The sequence below is a fragment of the Osmerus eperlanus genome, chromosome 18 (assembly GCF_963692335.1).
Source record: "Osmerus eperlanus chromosome 18, fOsmEpe2.1, whole genome shotgun sequence".
Lineage (NCBI taxonomy): Eukaryota > Metazoa > Chordata > Actinopteri > Osmeriformes > Osmeridae > Osmerus > Osmerus eperlanus.
This window is the reverse complement of record NC_085035.1, coordinates 9,486,094-9,505,654: the sequence shown is the minus strand read 5'-3', so window position 1 is coordinate 9,505,654 and position 19,561 is coordinate 9,486,094. Positions and strand designations below refer to the sequence as shown.

General features: G+C 43.6%; 2 protein-coding genes across 2 annotated transcripts; one reads left to right on the top strand and one right to left on the bottom strand.

Annotated features, from left to right (window-relative positions):
- The first annotated feature begins 1,436 nt into the window (after positions 1–1,436).
- Positions 1,437–8,201, top strand: oclna (occludin a). Its single transcript, XM_062484488.1, has 9 exons — positions 1,437–1,512; positions 1,883–1,963; positions 2,249–2,906; positions 3,019–3,186; positions 4,217–4,341; positions 5,822–6,007; positions 6,193–6,364; positions 7,063–7,104; positions 7,379–8,201. Exons 2-9 carry the CDS (start codon positions 1,911–1,913, stop codon positions 7,475–7,477), a joined length of 1,503 nt encoding a protein of 500 aa, XP_062340472.1. The 5' UTR covers positions 1,437–1,512; positions 1,883–1,910; the 3' UTR covers positions 7,478–8,201.
- Positions 8,202–9,399: 1,198 nt separating this feature from the next.
- LOC134038730 (ankyrin repeat domain-containing protein 34B-like) lies at positions 9,400–14,007 on the bottom strand. The gene is made up of 2 exons (XM_062484273.1): positions 13,789–14,007; positions 9,400–11,319 (listed from the first exon to the last, which is right to left on the bottom strand). The coding sequence occupies exon 2, from the start codon at positions 11,259–11,261 to the stop codon at positions 9,570–9,572; it is 1,692 nt and encodes a 563-aa protein (XP_062340257.1). The 5' UTR covers positions 11,262–11,319; positions 13,789–14,007; the 3' UTR covers positions 9,400–9,569.
- Between the last annotated feature and the right edge of the window lie 5,554 nt (positions 14,008–19,561).

Here is a 19,561-nt window from a genome sequence, read left to right as displayed (position 1 = left end):
AATGCAGCCACATTCTTAAAATGCAAATGCATTTCTGGAAATGCATTTTCATTTGAATTTTGGTAACAATTTGCTTCCATAGAAAGAGAGAGCGGTGATCTATTCTCGCCATCCGAGCAAACTATTATAATGAGTCTCTATATACAATAAGCATATTATCATGGCTAAGTCAAACACCGCCACCGCTGCCAGAGCAAGACAAGCAGCTTGGGAAAAAATTGCCGATAAGCTAAATGCGAAAGTTTTGGGGAAATGTATAGGCTCATCTTAAGTGCCTCATTGCCCCAATCAATCAGATCACATTTCTTTAATTGTGCCTGCTGGTATAGGCTTAATGGAAATTAATAATCGAATGAGATCTTGCTAGCGAAAATAATGATCTCAACTCTTTCAGAATAAGTAGGCTAGATAAAAACAAGGCCAAAGAGTATCTAATTGATACGAATTCATAGACAATTATGAGGATATATTTAGGCTACTGCGCTTATATCATGTACTATATATGTGTATATGCATGTAGGCATATGTGTAAATCCCTCTTTGATGTCATTGACTGGGACATTGCCAGGGAATATGATGAATTGATTCATCAGCTGGTTAAGCGCCAAGTACACTTTTCTTACAGCAACGCATGCTGCGGCTTTGCCAATGTTTTCTGGATCGCCTATACTGTATAAAAATGTAGCCTATAGCCTACCTGACGCAAAAAAACTCAAGGCTATGCAGTCTGAAGCACAGTTAAAGTTTCAAGTAGTAGCTTTATTTTCAATTTCTTCACATGTCAAGACATAAAAAGGAATCGATATGACGTTTCCCACTCTCCCACAGTGAAACATATAAAAAGCACAGGCACAACAGATAAGACAAGACATTTCGTAAAACATAGCGTTACATATTCACATACAGCAGCATAAGCTCATAATAAAGCATATAGCTTGCTGCGGCGTATGATATTTGCAATGTACGGCCCGAGAAGGTCTTTCAAATAAATGAGTCCATGTCGGCTGAATCGATATCGCTCAAACAAGAAATAAAGGATCCGTGTGAAATAAAGGATCTTGGCAATCGCGAAGAACTCTATTGGTATGGAAAGCTAATCGAACTAAAATATAGCTCCTTGGTCAACTGGGTCTCTCAAAAAGGGAGCTGCCATGTTATTTTCTGGGGGTGTGGCAAGCTTATCCAGCTACACTTACGTTAGCCTGCTCTGGAGCAGGTTAGTGCTAATTGATGTTACTATGGTGATTTATCGAAAGTTGCTTCCACGAACCAAAAAGAGGGGCGTTTTTTATCTTAGCCTGAAAATTAGCTCGCTAAACCGCTTAGCGAGCTACGACGAATACCCCCCAGGTTGGAGATGGTGAAATTAGAAACCAAACCAACCAACCAATTACAGCATTTTAAATAAATGGGCGGGGGAAAGCTATGATGACGCGCTCACCTAAACTAGGTGTGGTGTTGCTTGTATTTATGAACGTCGAAGTGTCTTTGCCTGCAACGTTTCTCAAACAGGTGAGTGTTTTGTTTCTCCATTGTAAAATACGTGCAATTTGATTCGAACTGTGATTGGATTGCATTTTGTGTTCCTTTCAATAGTGTGCTTTGTACACCTGTGTACCAAAATTACAACATTTGTTTGTTGATCAAGCAACTGTCGTTGGATATTTGCCGTTGAATTATTCTTGCCAAAGTTAAATTACTCTTTAATTAGAAGGCCATTCTAATCAAATATTTAAATGGTGTATGGCATTGGAGAGTGCTTTTACTTTCTAAACAAACCAAAAGCATTAGCAGATAGCGGGGCATATTTTAACACAACAGTAGGCTACGTCATTGATTTAATGCCTCTGTATTTTCTTAACACTATTCTGTCTTCCAACAGAAATTCAAGAGCCTCTGAGGACTGAAAAATGTCTTCAAAGCCCTACGGGAGTCCACCTCCCTACCAGTCAGAGCATGAATTGTGAGTTTGTTTACCTTAACATAGTATTCTTTTCTTTGTGTGTCCTGCATGATTCTGTTATTGTAAAGTATCAGCTTTTGTCAATTTCAATAGACCACCGAAACTTCCTATCCAATTATTCACCACAGAGCAGGAGTAGTGTTGGTGTACATGGTGCTACTTTTTTTTGTCCACACCAATGCTAAAGCATAACCCTAAGCCTTTGTTTGACCTAACTGTGTCCGTTTTAAGTATAATTTGCACAGAAACATGAAAGGAATTTGTCTTCCCTGTGTGTCTGCGTAGTGAAGAGCAACCTCAGCAGGCCTACTCCTTCTACGCAGACGATGAGTTCCAGCACTTCTACCGCTGGGCGTCTCCTCCTGGAATCATCAAGATCATGGCCATCATTGTTGTTGTGCTGAGTGTGGGTGTTTTCGCATGCGTGGCCTCTACACTTGCCTATGACTCCCAGGGAGCGCTTGGCGGGTTTGGGGGTGGTATCGGGGGAGGTGGTAGTTATGGGGGAGGAGGTGGTTATGGAGGTGGAGGAGGTTACAGCAGCTTTGGCGGTGGAGGATATGGAGCTAACAACGGTTATGGTTATGGTTCACTCGGAGGCAACTATAATGACCCACGGTCAGGCAAAGGCTTCATGATCGCCATAGCGGCCTTCACATTCATCGCAGCCTTGGTCTTCTTCATCATCATAGTGTCCCGGCAGAACCTGTCAGAGTCCAGAAGGTTCTACCTGTCTATAGTGATCGTGTGTGCCATCCTGGCTCTGCTGATGTTTATAGCCACTATAGTGTACCTGGTGGCCGTGAACCCCATGGCCCAGTCGTCTAACTCTGTCTACGGGGCCCAAATTGCTGGCCTGTGTGCCCAATACCAGCAACCACAGTCAAACGCGATGTTTGTCAACCAGTACCTCTACCACTACTGTGTTGTGGAACCACAAGAGGTGAGTGGGATGGGCCCCCATTAATTGTCAAATCGATAATTCTTTTTATCTGTGTGGTAAGTAATTGTATATGCCGTGTAACTCCTTGGCCCATCTCCACATCCTCTTCTAGGCGATTGCTGTGGTGTTTGGGTTCCTAATTACAGCCGCTCTGATCATCATGATGGTGTTTGGTCTGAAGACTCGTCAGAAGATCCGAAACTTCGGCAAGGAGAACATCCTATGGAAGAGAGTTAAGGTCATCAATGAGGAAGCCCCGCCCCAGGATGTAGAGGCTTGGGTGAGTGAGAGGGGACAGGAGTGTAGGGACAGTATCCTGTGACTGTTCTGTGTAAGGTGCGATCAGGGCAGCCTCCTGCTAAGGTTAGGTTAGACCGTTTGTCTGCTTGTGGAGTGCAGTAGAAGCAGGTCAGAGCTGAAGTGGTTGAACTCGTTTAGCCAGTCTCTGGTCTATAGCAGTGGGGGAGGATAACTGGAGTTGTGCTCTCAGTTTCTGGGTGTGGTTTAGAATGTGTGTGTTGCTGTAGGGGGTGGGGGGTGTGGGTCATGTGGTTTCACTCTTACTCAATCTGTCAAATGGCGGATGGACATCCACAAGAGCAAGTATGAGGTTAATTATCTTTTTCTATACTGCATTACCTTACACAGGACAATGCATTTAATCTGAAAGATTTATAAACAAAGAATCAGTGTCTGAACAATTTTTAGGACCATCTTCCCTCTGGGAAAGTACCAAAGTCATGATTGACAAAAGTTGGGCATGGATACTGTATTTTGTCAAAAATTAGGAGTGATTCAAAGCTTTGTTTTGGTATGCTCATTTCTGGTATTTAAGTTCCTGGAAGAAGATTAACTGGTCGGACCAGTATTAAAAGTATACAGACTGCCAGCTATCAAACACTCTGGAAACTGCTGAAGCAGGGTTACTGCAAGGCTTGTTGCCTCCCACAACTCATTAGATTATTGTTATGTTGTGAAAACAAAATGTTCCGAAGTGTCAGTCCTATAGAGGCATCCCTGGGTGGAAGAATTTAGCAAATGTCCTTTGTTTGACAAAGGACATTTGTCAAACAACTTGTGGGACATAACTTCCCACAAGTTCAAGTTACAGTGTTACTATGTTGGTTATCTCACCAATAGTGGTGTGGCGAGACGAAATGTTAGTAATAATAATTAACTGAAAGATTCCTCTGATTTCAAGCTCAAAGTTACATTCATGTGGGAACCCTTTTTCAAATTTATTTTAAGTAAAACAATGTAGAAATAAACAAGTAGACATAAACAACCCTTCTGTTTTGGTCTTTCCACAGGTGAACAATGTGTCAGGTGTCCCTGATGAGGGTATAGTGGCTGACTTCCCTATGAAGTTTGGGGGTTCCAGGAGCCACCTGGATGACAACAGCACAGACTGCGACAAACCACCCATCAGTCCTGAGTGAGTACACACACAAACAGACAGGGCTTTATAGAAAGAAGTTTCCCTGTTGGGAACAGTGCAAAAAAAGCTATGCTATGTCTATACCAGTGTTCCTCAACTGGTCTAACCTCATGACCCACTTTTGTCCTCAGTCATTAAGTCACGACCGGGGGTGGGGCGGGCGATGTCCGTCCATTTTGGGGACAGAGCCAAAGCACACGTCTGCGACCCACTACACACCAGCTTTTGACGCACTTTTGGGTCAGGTACAGGTTAGCCTGTACGGTACAGTACATAGCAGTGCTAAGAAATGGCAAGTCACTAGCTGATCTGCAGTTTGAGTGAGCATGCCAGAGCTTGCTGGCGTGCAGAACTGAGTGTTCCATGAAGAGAGATGGTTCTCTGAGAAGTTTGTCCGCTCAGAAGCAGTTAGGGCAGATCTGTCCCACAGAGACAGCCCCAGATATATTAGGCGGCTCCGCAAATGAGTAACTCGCCACATGACTGCAGTTGTACAACCGACAGATGTACCTTATCACATGTTAATTAGCTAGAAGGCTAAGCACAACTCCATGAGTTATGCATTAAGCTAAATCTGTGTTTGTGAATTTGAGAGGTCGTCGTTGCCTTGGTGCATCCCTTCATTTTAATTGCGTCTCAGTGCCTTGGTCCCAAAAGTAGCAATTCATTATATGGGATTGATTGAGAACCTGATCAAGTGACTGGAATTGTCTTGGGAAGATAACGGGTTAAATGAATTATTCACTGCCATCTTTTTTACTTTTGTGTACTTACTGTGGAAGCTAAAACGAGTTGGAAAGTAAGTATTCCCCATTCCAGTTCTACCATATAAACCTTGGTGAAGAAGAGATGAGAAGGGAGTGGATGGGGTGTTTGTTACTATCTTCCAGTGAAAGAAGACCATTCTAAAAATGCTGCCAATTTCCCGGCAGTCCAAAAGCCATCTTTTTAAATGCCCTACCATTGTAAAGCGACTCCAATGCCAGTGAAACAGGAAACTTGATATGATGATTTGTTTAGGAATGGGGATGTTCACATTTTTCCTAGATAATCTGACTGAGATCTTCAGAGAGGTTTTGGCTGTGCTTGTTTTTGTTCAGTGAGGAGTAAGATCACCAATTTGGGAGAGAGGAGCAGGAGGAGATCCCTGTTATTAAGAAGTCACAATTGATTTGTCACAAAGACTGAGTTATATAGACTCTTCAGATGTTTGCTTCTTCTTGCACAATCATGTAATTGAGTCATGGCTTATCTCCTCACAGAAACTCGAAGCAAAACAACTTCCTTAAGTCAAGTGTTTTTTTCAACACCAGCCATGACTAGTTTGTCTATGAACTACTTTGTCTACATTCATTGTTGATAGTCCAGTACTAGTTACATTTGTGACCACTACACAACATTATAGCCTTATACAAGCCTAGAAGGCTATAGTGATATATGGAGCCTTTTACAAGTCTCTCTCTCTCTCTTTCCACAGGCCCCCTGTAGAGTATCTCATGCCTTCACGCAGCAGCGCCCCCTACAGCAGTAGCTCAGAATTGGCCAGCTCGGCGGGGAGGCCCAAAAAGAAGCGGGCTAGACGACCTCGCCGCGCCAATGGACAGGAGCCAGACACAGACTATGCCTCATCTGGAGATGAGCTGGATGACAATGACTTTGACAGGTACACTGAACCCCTGAGTCCCAGTCATTCTCTCACCTCGGATCACATTTATCTGCATTGTGCTTAAGAATGCCGTTGCAGAAAATGCATTTCCTCCGATGCTGAACTGGCATCTCTCCCCTCCCTCTTCCTAAACTCACATGTACCTTTTTGTGTAATTTTCCTTCCCTGGGTGACACCGTTAGTGAGTTCCCACCCATAACCAGTGAGCAGGAACGTATCAACTACAAGCACGAGTTTGACCGGGATCACCAGGAGTACAAGGACCTGCAAGCAGACCTGGACGTCATCAATAAGAACCTGTCAGACGTGGACCGAGAACTGGATGACCTGCAGGAAGGCAGCCCCCAGTTCCTGGTGAGCAGAATGACATGACTCGCTTAAAACATTCATGGAAATCTATTAACAAGTAATTCTCTAGGTACAAGAAATGCTTTGGGTTTAGGGCAGGGTAGGAAATTTACATATTTTTTCGGGGACAATTGTGGCCGAAATCGGGTATTTTTCTTGGCATCGTCTCCCTCCACCCCAAGCCAATCTAGCTTAAATTTTTTAATGGTCGCTGGGTGAGTGAATTTCATCTTTGGAACCTGAGATGGTGACGGAGACTGTTTGCTGATCCTCATTACTCCTCACACTTGCAGTCACAGGTCTAATTTAAGAAGCGTAAAAAAAAGTATATATTTTTAGAACGTTCGGTTCTTTAGGCACACGCAACATCAGTAAAGGCAAAAATCTAAAACATTCTACGGCAACTGGACCGGGTTATATAGGCTACGATGTTTTTGAAAAGTTAATTAAATTATCATTATTATTAGAGGAAATTATGGGGGCATTTTTTGCCCCTCTCCTAGTGATATCAGGGGCAAAATTATATTTCATAGGGGCGGTTTTGCCCTCGTGTATTTCCGACGCTGGTTTAGGGGTGGAGTTTGGGTGCAGGGTTTCCTCCTAACGGATGAAAAAGCTAATAAAAATAGCTGGAAAAGCCAGAGAAGTTTGGGTCACGAACGTTCAGCTATTTTTTATTTTATGTAATTTATTTGTATCTACAGGATGCCATGGATGAGTACAACAGACTGAAAGACCTCAAAAGGGTATGCATCCACTGTTGTGCAGAAGACAAGCTCTTTTCAAGTCATCAATGTATTTCACTCCCTCTATTGTTTGTTTAGTTTCACACCATTACCTCTTAGAGACAGAGATGCAAAGCAGGCATTTTAGTGTATCCTCTCATGCATGCTGCTAATGACTGATTTATTAAATCCTCTCTATCCTCGTGTTTACCCTAAACTACCGTTGTCATGTACCAAGCCGTATCTCAGCTGCTTCAGACAAGCGCAGAAGGCTAATGTTCCTCCTCTCGCCCAGTCGGCAGATTACCAGATGAAGAAGCGTCGATGTAAGTACCTGAAGGCCAAGCTCTCCCACATCAAGAGGATGGTGAGCGACTACAGTCGTGGGGCCTGAAAGACATCGCTTCACCCAAGGTCATCCCTTACCACACTCACTGTTGAATCATCTTGGAGGATTCATTTGCAGCAAGAGAGTCTGCCCATCAAGCACTGTATGCTAAACGGATTCTGGATAAGCTATTCCATTCTGAAAAGCTATCCCTGTCCTTCCGAATCCATGACTGGTGAGATTTCTGCATGACAGAGGGTTATGGGAGTGGACATAATTGTATGTTTTGTGTACTATGCCACTGTTTTGTATTTTTTAAACTCAGACATTAGGTAATAGTTGACCCTTTTCTTCTATGCATACTTAACTGTATTTATTCGGTCTCTTCCAACACTGTAATTTGTCTGAATCTTTTGAGTGAATCGTAAGTGCCAGACTCGGTATGACTTGGATCCTGAATTGTTTTAACTATCACCAACATCACCAAAGTCCTTGTTACTTGTTTGTATTCTATGATACTTTTTTACTTTTAAGCAGAATGGATTGACAGTTGTAAATATGTGAATATACTGTGCTGTGATGTTCGTCAAGGTCTCCAAGTTGGTCTGTTTGTGTAAGTTTTGTTGTCGCCTATAAATTCTGGCGAATTCTACAATACAATATAGTCCATAAATGTTTTTAAATGAATTTGATTGTATAAAAGTGTAATGTTATTTCTTTTATAGAATAGAGAAAATACAACTTTTTTGATTTTTATTGAATTTTCAATCAAAATAAATTTTTTACACCAGTTCCTTCTTAATATCTAATCCTTTAACAAACAATGGCAAAGCAGAAGCTGCAAATTCACACAGGACACGACTAGAGTAAATCTCTAGCAAAAACAGGAAGGGTATTACAGACCCAGGTAAATTATATAGTGTACCTGGAATAAGGTGTCTCATTCTTAGTATTAGGATATATATTTTTCATACAATATACTTAAAAGTTAAGCATAACGGTGCGTTTACAGTGCGTTTACACTGCAGCGACGCGAATCGCTTGCCATCGCTCGCCTTCCCACAGTTCACCACGCGCGGGGGCGTATCAAACAGATTAATGTAGAATTGTAGTTCTCTAAAGTCACTGTTGTAGTTGTCATGGCCAAGTGTGCAGACTTGGGTTTACGTACTCGCAACATCGATCAAAATACAACTTGTATACAAAATACAAAACTGTTTAATAGACATACACGTTGACATGTGTAAAAACGTTTTATTATAGTAGTACTCAAAGTCTCTGCTAATCTGTCGATACGACCAGGGAGTTCCAGCCGGGCTTAACAGTGTAACGGGCGTTTAACGCACCGTTATGGGTAGCGACGCGATCGAGTTGCGATTTTCTCAACTTTATGCAAATGAGGAGCGGGTTTTTCTTGTTTCTCGTAACGTAGCAACCATGGTAAACTTTTTTAGTTTTCAGTATTTAAGATGGAGGAGAAACTAATCACCTGAGTGGCTGCATATCCAGTCCTGTACGATACGTCTCTGTATTTGTACAAAGACATTAATAAAAAGAATGAGGCCAGGCGCAGGTTTGCCGACGTTGTCGGTGCTCCTGGTGGGTTTTTTGTACTTTCAAATTCAGTCTCTGGTCACATTAGTTACGTAACTTTGTTCTGGTAACTAACGCTATACTAGTACAGTAGTAGCCCGGCTGGAACTCCCTGGTCGTATCGACAGATTAGCAGAGACTTTGAGTAATAAAATGAAACGTTTTTACACATTTTAACGTGTATGTCTATTAAACAGTTTTGTATTTTGTATACAAGTTGTATTTTGATCGATGTTGCGAGTACGTAAACCCAAGTGCACACTTGGCCATGACAACTACAACAGAGAACTACAATTCTACATGAATCTGTTTGATACGCCCCCGCACGTGGTGAACTGTGGGAAGGCGAGCGATGGCAAGCAATTCGCTCGTTGCAGTGTAAACGCACTGTAACTCACAACTTTACCACCCATATGAGATGGAAATTGCCATCCTTGTGTCGATAGGCACATACGTGCCTTCACTAAAAACCTGGGTTGCAATCATTAGCGTTGGCATAACTGACAAGTGACTAAACGAGACAGATGGATGAATGCACTGTTCCAAGTCTGTCCACAACAGCCCCTCAATGACCAAAGATCCCGTCAAAGTCACCCAGGTGCTTGATCTGCTCTGTCTGCATCGAGTGTCTCCTCAGCAGCATTCTCCTGGTCTTCAGCTCTTTTGGGAGGCCAGGAGGAGCCGAAGGTAGCAGGGTCTTCAGGCCTGCTACTGCTCCGCAGACAGCCCTACTTCCTGGGCTGGGGTTGGAGCCCAACCCAGAGATGTTGGGGATTGGAGAGTGGTGATGATGAGGGAATAGTGGGGGCAGGCAGCTGGGCCTCGTCTGGGAGATGTGGTCCAGTTGAAGGGCCCCAGAGCCCCTGCGCTCCAGCCCAGAGAGGGCTCTTCTGGTTAGGACTGGGGCTTCTAGAGATTCCCTGGAGCCCAGCAAAGTTGAGGAACGTGACATGACCAGCTTCCTGCTCCCCAGAGGGGCTCTGCCCTCCTCAGGAAAGCCACTGGCCAGCTGAGGGTCGGAGCTATAGTGATCAGCCCCAAGGTGTCGTCTCTGGATGATGTTTCGCAAGCTGGACACAGCCAGACTGGGGAGGGGGCAGCCAGAGTCTCTCCCCCCAATGGAGGTGGAGGAGGATGGGGATCCCTGGCCTGAGTGGAGACTGTGTGAGTGGAGGTTTGGGTGGGAGGCAGAGTGAGAGGAGAAGAGACTTGAGATGTATAACTTTCGGCGCAGTGGCCCCCCAGTTTCCCCCACTTTGTCCTCAGTGTTAGTGTTGATGATCTTGTTCTGGTCGGTACTGCAGCTACACCTGTGGGGGATTCTTTTGTCGTATTCTTCAGTGTTCAAACCCAGCCAGTTGATCCTGACTGAGAGATCCTCTTCCACATCTCGGAGGTCTTCTGTTGATGAAGGGGCTAAGCTGGGCTGACGGACCAGCAGGGAGGCAGGGATCCTTAGCCAGGGCTCCGAGTTCAGCCTCTGGAGAGGCTGTTGCAGTCTGTCCAACCTGGCCAGGCCTCTTGCACTGGAAGGGGAGGAAGGTTGGGAACTCATGCCCCCCGACCCAGAGCACATACTCTGCTTGAAAGAGAAAACTTGGCGAGGGCCACCAGTGGAGGAGGAAGAAGAGGAACATGGAGGGGAGGTGAGGAGCTGGATCTCTGAGGGAGATGCACAGGGAGGTGCAGCTGAGGAGGGGTGCAGCCCATCCCCCTGATCCAGGGGAGCAAGAGGGGGTACGTTGAGGTACTGCCTGGCCCTTGGCTTCCCACAGGGGAACGTGTCCGTGGTGATGATGATCACCTCCTTTCCCTTGGCCTTGCAGGTGTCCAGCAGCAGCTTCAGAACCTCTTGGTCCCCAGCAGTAACTGCATAGAGCAGTGCTGAGCTTCCAGAATGATCCTCCAGGCCTGGGTCTGCACCACTGGCCAGGAGCAAGGACACCACCGCGGCCCCGGCCTGCCCCCTGCAGGCATGCATGAGGGCCGTCCGACCCGATTTGTCCTGAATGTTGAGGTCGGCTCCTCTTTCCAGCAGATACTGAACCAACTTGTCCCGGCTGGCACTCTGTGCATCGACGTGCTGGGTCCTGCAGGCCACCATTAGGGGGGTCTGGCCCTGCCCATCACTCTCATTGATGTAAGCCCCTCCCTCCAGGAGAAGGCGTGTGAGACGCAGGCGTCGTAGGAACACGGCTCGCAGCAGGGGGTTACCTGGCTCGTGAGGGGCCCCTGACACATCGTCCTCCCCCTCCATGGCCCCAGTCTCTGGCCTTGGAACCCTGCTTGAAGACCTGCTCCCGCTGGACAGGTGTCTGTGAGAAAGAGAGGAATGTCTTTTTAACTAAAGTTGTTCCATAAAAACAGCTATCCACCAGTTCAACTATAGAAACGGCAACAAATAATAACTTTGTGTCATTGAAATCTAGTCTTTGTCCACAAGTTTACAGTAGATAACTACATCGGATTTAAGAGATCGAAATGTTAAGGTCTTAGGTGGGCTGTTTGCCAATATATATAATCTGAATAATTTTGAATAAACTGTTTCTTTTTACAGTATCAGAAACCCATTCAAAGCTGTTCTTGTCTTCTCTACTTGGTTTCTATAGACCTTTGTGCTGTTAATCCTTGCCTCCCCTTTCGATCAGAGACTGAGATTGAAGTTACTGTAGTCGTGTCTCAGGCTGAATGGAAACATATACTGTACCAAAGTGGAATAATACCATTGAAATCCCCAAAATACTGTGAAAGTACATTTGATGTCTTTGTGTGGATAAGCTTCAGTGCGTACACTAAAAGCTGCGAATCCCAGTACATATAGAATTTTATTCGACAAGTTTGATCCAAATATTTGTATGTGTCTTTACATCTGCTCCTCTCAGTCGCTTCAAGTCTGCTTTAACCATAGAGAAGCAGTAATTACTCTTATTTCCTGTTGAGAATATATGACAAACAGTGCAGAGGACACTCAGGAGCACAGTCTGGTGTGTGGGCGGCGGGAAAGGAGGGAAAAGCACCTTTGTCTCTTTTCAGGGCAGAGGAAAAAAAACATTTTCTCCAAAGATGTTTTTTCATTTTTTACTGAAATGTGAATATTGTGCTGTTTAAAAAACGTGTTTTTGTCATTCAGTTCAAACCTGTGAATCACTCTTAATCTCAGGCTTTCTGTTGTTCGAGCCTGAGGATCAGTGGGGTGGTTACCAGGGGCGTTGTTAGACATAAAAATCTACTGGGGCACAGGCCCCTATTCATATGCCATTCATATTCATTTTTTTTCTTCCAAGCGTGCTGCGCACAATGCACTACTCGGCTATAGAAACTCCCTTGCTTAACCCACTATACAACAGTTCAGGGATGCAAGTTTGATATCAGCTTTGGCAGGGACATCAATAGTTAATGCGAGCGCACATTTTTGCATTCATTTTAACGCAAACTGTTTTTTTGAGCTTCATGTAATATGTTTTAGTCAAAATAAGATGATCGGTTTGTGTTTTCGGTTAAACTGCTTTGATTTAACAAGTGTTGATTGGGATACTGCATTTATTTTTTCCGGGATTATCAATCTCAATTAATGCACTGACTAATAAAGTAAATTGTTAAAACTCAAACTTTAGATTTTACTGGGGCACAGCAGATTTACTGGGGCACGTGCCCCAGTAAAAAGTGTCTAACGACGGCCCTGGTGGTTACTGTCTAACACAAACGCCAACCACAGTTTCCTTCTGTTCCAATATTATATCTATGAACAGTTTATATTTCCAAATACTAGGTATTGAATGTTAAATAGTAGCAAGGGTAAATCTTTACAACAAAGGCACTTTTACAAACAGAACATGCATAATATAGATCAAGAGGGGAATGAGTATTTCAATCGAAAGGATTCAACCCATTCAAATAGGTAGCTCGTAAATACTGTATACACAATTGCTGCCTGCATTCTGTTGGATCAAACCCTTATTCCTGAACATTGTTCTCTTTCGTTATTCTATTTCATCTTGGCCTTACCATGCCTCGATATGAAAAATACAGTAGCTGACAGGTCACGCTAAGCTGTGTGTATTTATAACTTGTTTCCATTAGCATTGTTCTGGTTTCCATGGAGGAGTGAGGCAACAGTTCCGTGTGTGTCTTTGACTCTCTGTCCTGTCAGCAGAGTGCTGTCATGCTCCACCTGTCTGTGGGGGATCCACAGAGGCTACACTTGAGAGTGAAGAGCCCAGCTCCAACACTCAGGCTCAGTTAGAAGAGATAGCGTGTGCGTGCGTGTGTGTGTATGTATGAAGGGCCCACCAAACAGAGGAGTGAAGAGTACCCTGGATCCCACTCCTGAAGCTCATGCCAACCATACACAGAGGTGAGAAGTGGTAGAAATCGACAGAGGGAGATGGATGGAAAGAGAGAGCTTCACTTCTGGATGCCAGTCAGCTCTTCCAAGCCAAATTCTTTGTTTTTGCCACATTCTAAGGCACAAATCTAGACTAGGAGAGATATTCTCTATAATCGTCAGTTTAGGTTAATTCCTTTTAATGCTATGGTCCGTTTCCCCACAGAATATCCTATCTTAGATTTTTGTGTACAGAGAGGATAAAGCTTACTTGCAATCAAAGCACACAGGGTTTTCTGGACATTATGATGGATAATGTGGACTCCAAACACTACTACGGACATTACAATTGTCACTCTTCTCATCAAGATTGTGATTAAACCTGTGACTTAAAATCAGCTATGTGAATTATAGGAAGCACATCCACAGACAATCTCATCACAAAAATCGAGTTACTCACCAGTCCTTGTGCTCTGCTCAGCCCTTCTTTTCCTACAAGAGCGCTGAAAACCAAATATCCATTCAGCACGGGTGGTGTTGCGTGTGAGTACTGTACTGGGGAAGGCAGAAAATTCAGCCAAGGATGTGAGAGTGTGTGTATGTACGCTCCTATGGGAAAAGTGAGAGAGAGAGAGAGTGATATAGACTACAGTAGGTGTGACGTTTGTCAGCTCCGAGAAACAATAATCCCTAACCAAGTAGTGCAGCGCAGCAGCAAGGAGAGGTGGAGGGGGCAGTTGATGTGAAGAGAGAGAGAGCAAGATGCTGAAATAAAAGAAAGGTGAGGGAGATTTTGAAAGAGAGAAAAAAATCACATTGAAGAGAAGGAGGGCTGAATAATCTTGATACATTTCATGGATTTTTAGGATGGTTCACGATGCATTGTTCATCACTTTACAATACTCATGACCACACGTCAACACCTTACCAAAAATTTATTGTTTTTCCTCGTCTGGCTTGTCTTTTAAGGAGTGAACTAAGTACACTAAACTGTTGAAATGACTGCTGAGGGGTCAAGGGCAGGGCTGAGAAATCTATGTGTTTAGTTCATCAATGACATCTCCATGACAACAGTCAGAGGGATGAGGAGGAGGCGTGCGTGTGTGTGTGTGTCCATGCCTGTGTATGTGTCCTATTCAGATTTATGAGGTTATGATCACCATCTTATATGTTATGGTTCAATGTAATATTTTTATTTATTTGTATTTCTAATCATTTCATAATTTAATCAAGCAAAGCTTTCTCAACAGACTGTCAGAGAGAGAGACATGAGACGAGACATGGGGAGAGGATGGGAAAACAGACAAATGATGGCACATTAACAGTTGATGGGACGTACACAAACAGGCAGACACAAATAAATGGGAGGACATGTTTTCTATCCATTTGTGACAGCAATCTTTCTGACAGGACTAAGCTTGTCCCTTTGTCTTGGTGGTCATGCAGAGGGAATAATGTTATGCCACTGCTAAAAGCATGACACCTTCCATTTCTACGGTCTGAATAGAGGAGGAGCTGAATAAACCTAGGCTCCCATCCACACTGAAAAACATACCAAATCACTAATTAATGAATTATCCATCGTGAGCACATCTGAATGAAAATCACCCACCTGCTTGCCTGCCGTGCTCTTTGCAGGTGCAGGCTGAGGCTCTTACATGCCAAAACCAAGACATGTCAGAAATATATTCTAACACTCAGAAACCTACATTACAACATGAATCAGGCATAGAAAACCTTATATTAGATTCTGTCTACCTCGACATCAAACCTTATTTGCTTAAAAACTGTATTTGTTGTGTTGATGTGCCCAGTGCACAAAGGTATTCTTTACTTGTAGGGTACACATGTTCAAAAAATGCTTGCTTTGAAAAGTACAACAAAAGGCCCTATATAAGGCTTTGGCACAACTGCTTTATGTCCTCGGTTAGCCGTTGCCATAGGAACGGAGCAGCCTTGTTTGCAAGGATAGCTGAGATTTTCACCACCAGATGGAGACATCTCACCTATCCTCAGACTCAGACGTTGCAGAGAAAACGAAGACAAGAAGTATTGGTTGAAATGTGCTAGGCTCTGCTGTATAGTATGTTTTGAGTTGAGCTTTGGAGAGATAGACTCACATTACATTACTGGTATTTGACAAACATTATTAGGATTTCTTCTTATTTTTAATTAGCTCTGATAATCATTCGCTAATTACAAAGGCATCAATTCAGAGTGCGAATTATGCAATGACAATCGGGGGTTCAACTTCTTCGACCAGGGCGTAAAGTAATATTTAAGATTACAGATAAGAACGACATATAAATGTATCGACCCCCCAACCTGTTGTTTTTACCTCTTTTGGGGGGTCTAATGCTTAATTATGGGGGTCAACCACCCTCCCCCAATCCCCCCCGTAATTCGAACCTTGCAACAATTGGATGGAAACAGAAACATATTTTAATTCACCATCAGTCACATCGTTGCAAGACATACTTTAAAAAAATCTACTTGTACAGATAATGTTTCTTTTGCTCCTGTTGCCTTTGACCATATGTTTATGCTCCAAACATCAATAAAACAGTTTGTGGTGGGTCATTTTAGGGACTTATGGGTGGCAGTTATTTTGGGAGTGACAGACATACAGTATTGGTAATCCTCCATAATCCTTCAGTGCTTGTTCCATCAAGCAGAGGGCAGTTATCAAAGCCCCTGACACTGCAGACCCACTCAAGTATCTTACTCATCTTATGTGTTATCACAAACTGGTGTTACCGTGCAACTGTGGCCACAGTGCAAACACCCTTGTCAGAACAAATATGCTAAAAACCATTATAACAATAAAACAATTCAAACCAATGTACTTGAAAGCGATGCAGGCCAATAAAAGGAAATTGACCAAATGGAACATCGTTTTTGAGAAGAGATGCCAGGTCAAACCTTCTTTTGACCTGATAGCAACAAAAAACAAAAAGCTTGCTTAAGGCTCTATGTGCCAGGTGACAGGTCAGACTCTGATAACCCTGCAGAGGTGACAATCTAGTACCTGTCTGACCCCGGCTGGGGGACCACGCACACAAGCCCTGGCCTAATTTCTGACACACACACACGCACACACATACACACAAGATTGATTTAACAATAGCAATTGGAATGATTTAGACACAGCTTTGTCTTAGGAGGTAAGTAGCAGTTTGTGGCCAGCTGTGATCCAACACAAGTGTGTACTTGCTCTCTCCTTCCTCCACAGCAAAACTGTTCCTCATCATACCCACACACTCCCTCTCCCCCTCCCCTCTCCCTGTCTCCATCCACTGTTATAGAACAATGTTTAAGCCTCTAAACAATTTTTTTTCTTTCATTTGGCTGTGTTGTATGTTGTTTTATTGGTAGGTGGAGAGGTCAGGTCAGGAGAGTAGCCTTCAGGAGAGTAGCCTACAGTAAAGTAGGATCAGGCGAATCTAGTCTGAATGACGGATGGTTAAACTACTCTCTGATTGGAGAGGTTGTCATTATACAGTTTTTTCATCTACACATCACAAATCCTTCACAGATCCCACAGGTCAAGCTTATTATTGATGTGTAAACTTATGTTCTCGTGTTTACAGTACCCAAGTTTGAGACACTCACCTGGATGTGTTTTGTTTTAGAACAAGACATTATTAATAGTTCCCATTCACACTACAGTTAGAATGTTCCCTGTAGTAAATTTAGATAGGGTTTTCCCAATGCTAGTCCAAAATACTTTTCTTGCAGTAGCATGTGATAGTTCTGTACCATCTTTTTTCCATCATGCATCGCTTTTCCCCCTTTTTGTGTGCTCACCAATGCATTAGTCAGCATGTTTGAGCTTTTCTGAACCTAGCTCAGGGCAAGCTGCCGGAAAGAGGAAGGTTTGGTTGCTTTTGTGTTTAAATTTCCTGAGCGTAAGTGGGTGGGGAGTGGGTGCCTGGGCCCCTCTCAGAACCTGCTGTGTTTCTACCCACGGCTGGGTGCAGAGCAGAAGAACAGAACCGCTGAGGGCAGGTTATTCTGAACCGACCCCTCTGCTGGGAGCGGGGGTGTATCTGGACCGGAGTGCTGCTGTGTAGCTACCTGCTCCAGAACTTTTCTCAAAACAATGGGCTTGAAGCTTAGGATTTTTTCTTCCTTTTTTTTTTTTGGTACTGCTTTTTTGATACTAATGTACGGTGGCCGACATGTGCAAACGCGCTGCAAATTAAGAAAACACATGCAAATAGACAAAACACAATCAAATTAAGAAAACATCTTCATTAATTTGACAACACATGCGCAGCGCTCCGTGGGCCGAAAATCAAACTGTTCCATTTAGCACTCCCCCTAGAGGCCTGGAGAACTTCCGTTGTGAAAACTAGATGCAGCGTTTTTGGTTTGCGCGCTTTCGTTTTTGCAACGCGTTTATGTACTGCAGCGTGTTTGGTTTGCGTGCTTTCGTTTTTGCAACGCGTTTATGTATTTGCAGCGCGTATATGTATTTGGTTGTGTTGTGTGTATTTGCAGCGCGTTTGCTGAATGCTGCGCATGTGTTGTTAAATTAATGAAGATGTTTTCTTAATTTGATTGTGTTTTGTCTATTTGCATGTGTTTTCTTAATTTGCAGCGCGTTTGCACATGTCGGCCACCGTACTAATGCAACACAAATCACCTACAGGCTTTGTGTATAAGCGTTTCTAAATTGTGCAGCACTGGGTACGTTTTAATACTAGCTGAGAATTGTAAGAAAATGTGCTTACTTACAACCATTCAAAATACCTAGAGACTGCCACATTGTCCTGTGTACAAGTTATTTATTAATTGCGGCATTCCAATCAGACTGATAGTGTGTGTCATGGCGTGGGCTGTGTTTTGTTTGCAGAAAAGTGTATGTGTCTGTAGCACCACACCAACCCATGTGACCGTGGGTCCTCCTGATCTCTCCCAGCCTTCAGACCTAATCCTGACCTCAGGGCCTTGGCATTAACACTCTCCCGCAGGGTCACTCAGGGTTTATCAGCCGAACCCCCTCCTGCCCCAGCCTCCCCAGTACACCCCACCAAACACACACCTCTGGCAGCTTAGTTCAGAAAGTGGAGCAAGCTGTGAAGTTGGTAATGTGGCCAAAATATTTTGTTATCACCCCCCCATCAGCCCCCTCCTCCTCCCCCCCAGCCCCACCCCACCAGTATTTACAATATCTAAATGCACTCACAGGCATCTGTCCATGAAAGAGGACACGCTGACAGCACACATGCACACACAGACATCTGCATGCTCACACGCACGCAAACACTTAAGTACACACTCAGAGTGACATCTGTTTGCCCTGTCAAGCAGCCACGTAGTTTCAAAACAAACAACATTTTGAATTCAACCAGAAACTGTTTGCGCATTGTGAACCCTACAACTTCTGCTTTTGACAAATTTCGATAACAAACGTGGTTGGGAAATGTACCAATTTTTTACATTTTAATTGACTTGGATTTCGCATGTCAAATACAATAATATGGTCCATATATGCTTTTAGCAATCTTTGCCAATCCACGTTTGGCCTGATAGTTGTCCTATGAGTTGGCTAAACCATAAGACGTGTTTAAGAAAGAGAAAAAAGGGAGATTTGTGGTGGTTTTGGATGTGTGTAGGGGGGTGGGGGTGAGGGTGAGGGGGCTGGTAGAAACAGTTAAAATTAGGTTATATTAATGTCTCATCCACTACATAGAGCAGGATATTAGCGTGTTACAGTTGGCTTGCAAAAAGTACTAGTGATGGGAAGTTCGGATCATTTTACTGACTCGGTTCTTTGAATTCCTAGCTAGAGGAAACAGAAATGATTCGTTCATTTTGACTGGGTCTTCGGGTACGAGTCTTTGGATAATTTTTCACGTGACTTGCATAGGCTCAGAAGAGGAAACAGAAAGTATTTGTTTACTTCATTCACTTTCGCGTGACTAGGTTTAGTAAGACGTGAATGATATTCGTTCACAAGTGATAATTATAGTTTTTGTTATTTTAACTTCTTTTTTTTCTCGGCCACGAGAAAATGAACGAATCGCTCTCTGAGACTACTCGTTACTCCCGAGTCATACTAATGATTCGTTCAAAATGAACGAATCGTTCACGAACGACACATCACTAATAAGTACAATGTTCTACCTTTTCACCACGTATGCGCGCCGTTGAAGCGCGCACGCCGTTTATTGTACTGTAGCCTAGAGATCCACATCACAGCGACAGGGCATTCAGACAGTAGGCTA

What these genes read in the sequence shown, in the direction of transcription:
- oclna (XM_062484488.1), top strand. Translation starts at nt 1,911, where the DNA reads ATGTCTTCAAAGCCCTACGGGAGTCCACCTCCCTACCAGTCAGAGCAT. An exon ending in CCCAGGATGTAGAGGCTTGG is followed by an intron (nt 3,187 to 4,216) that starts GTGAGTGAGAGG and finishes GTCTTTCCACAG; the next exon opens with GTGAACAATGTGTCAGGTGT. An exon ending in GACTGAAAGACCTCAAAAGG is followed by an intron (nt 7,105 to 7,378) that starts GTATGCATCCAC and finishes CCTCTCGCCCAG; the next exon opens with TCGGCAGATTACCAGATGAA.
- LOC134038730 (XM_062484273.1), bottom strand. Translation starts at nt 11,261, where the DNA reads ATGGAGGGGGAGGACGATGTGTCAGGGGCCCCTCACGAGCCAGGTAAC.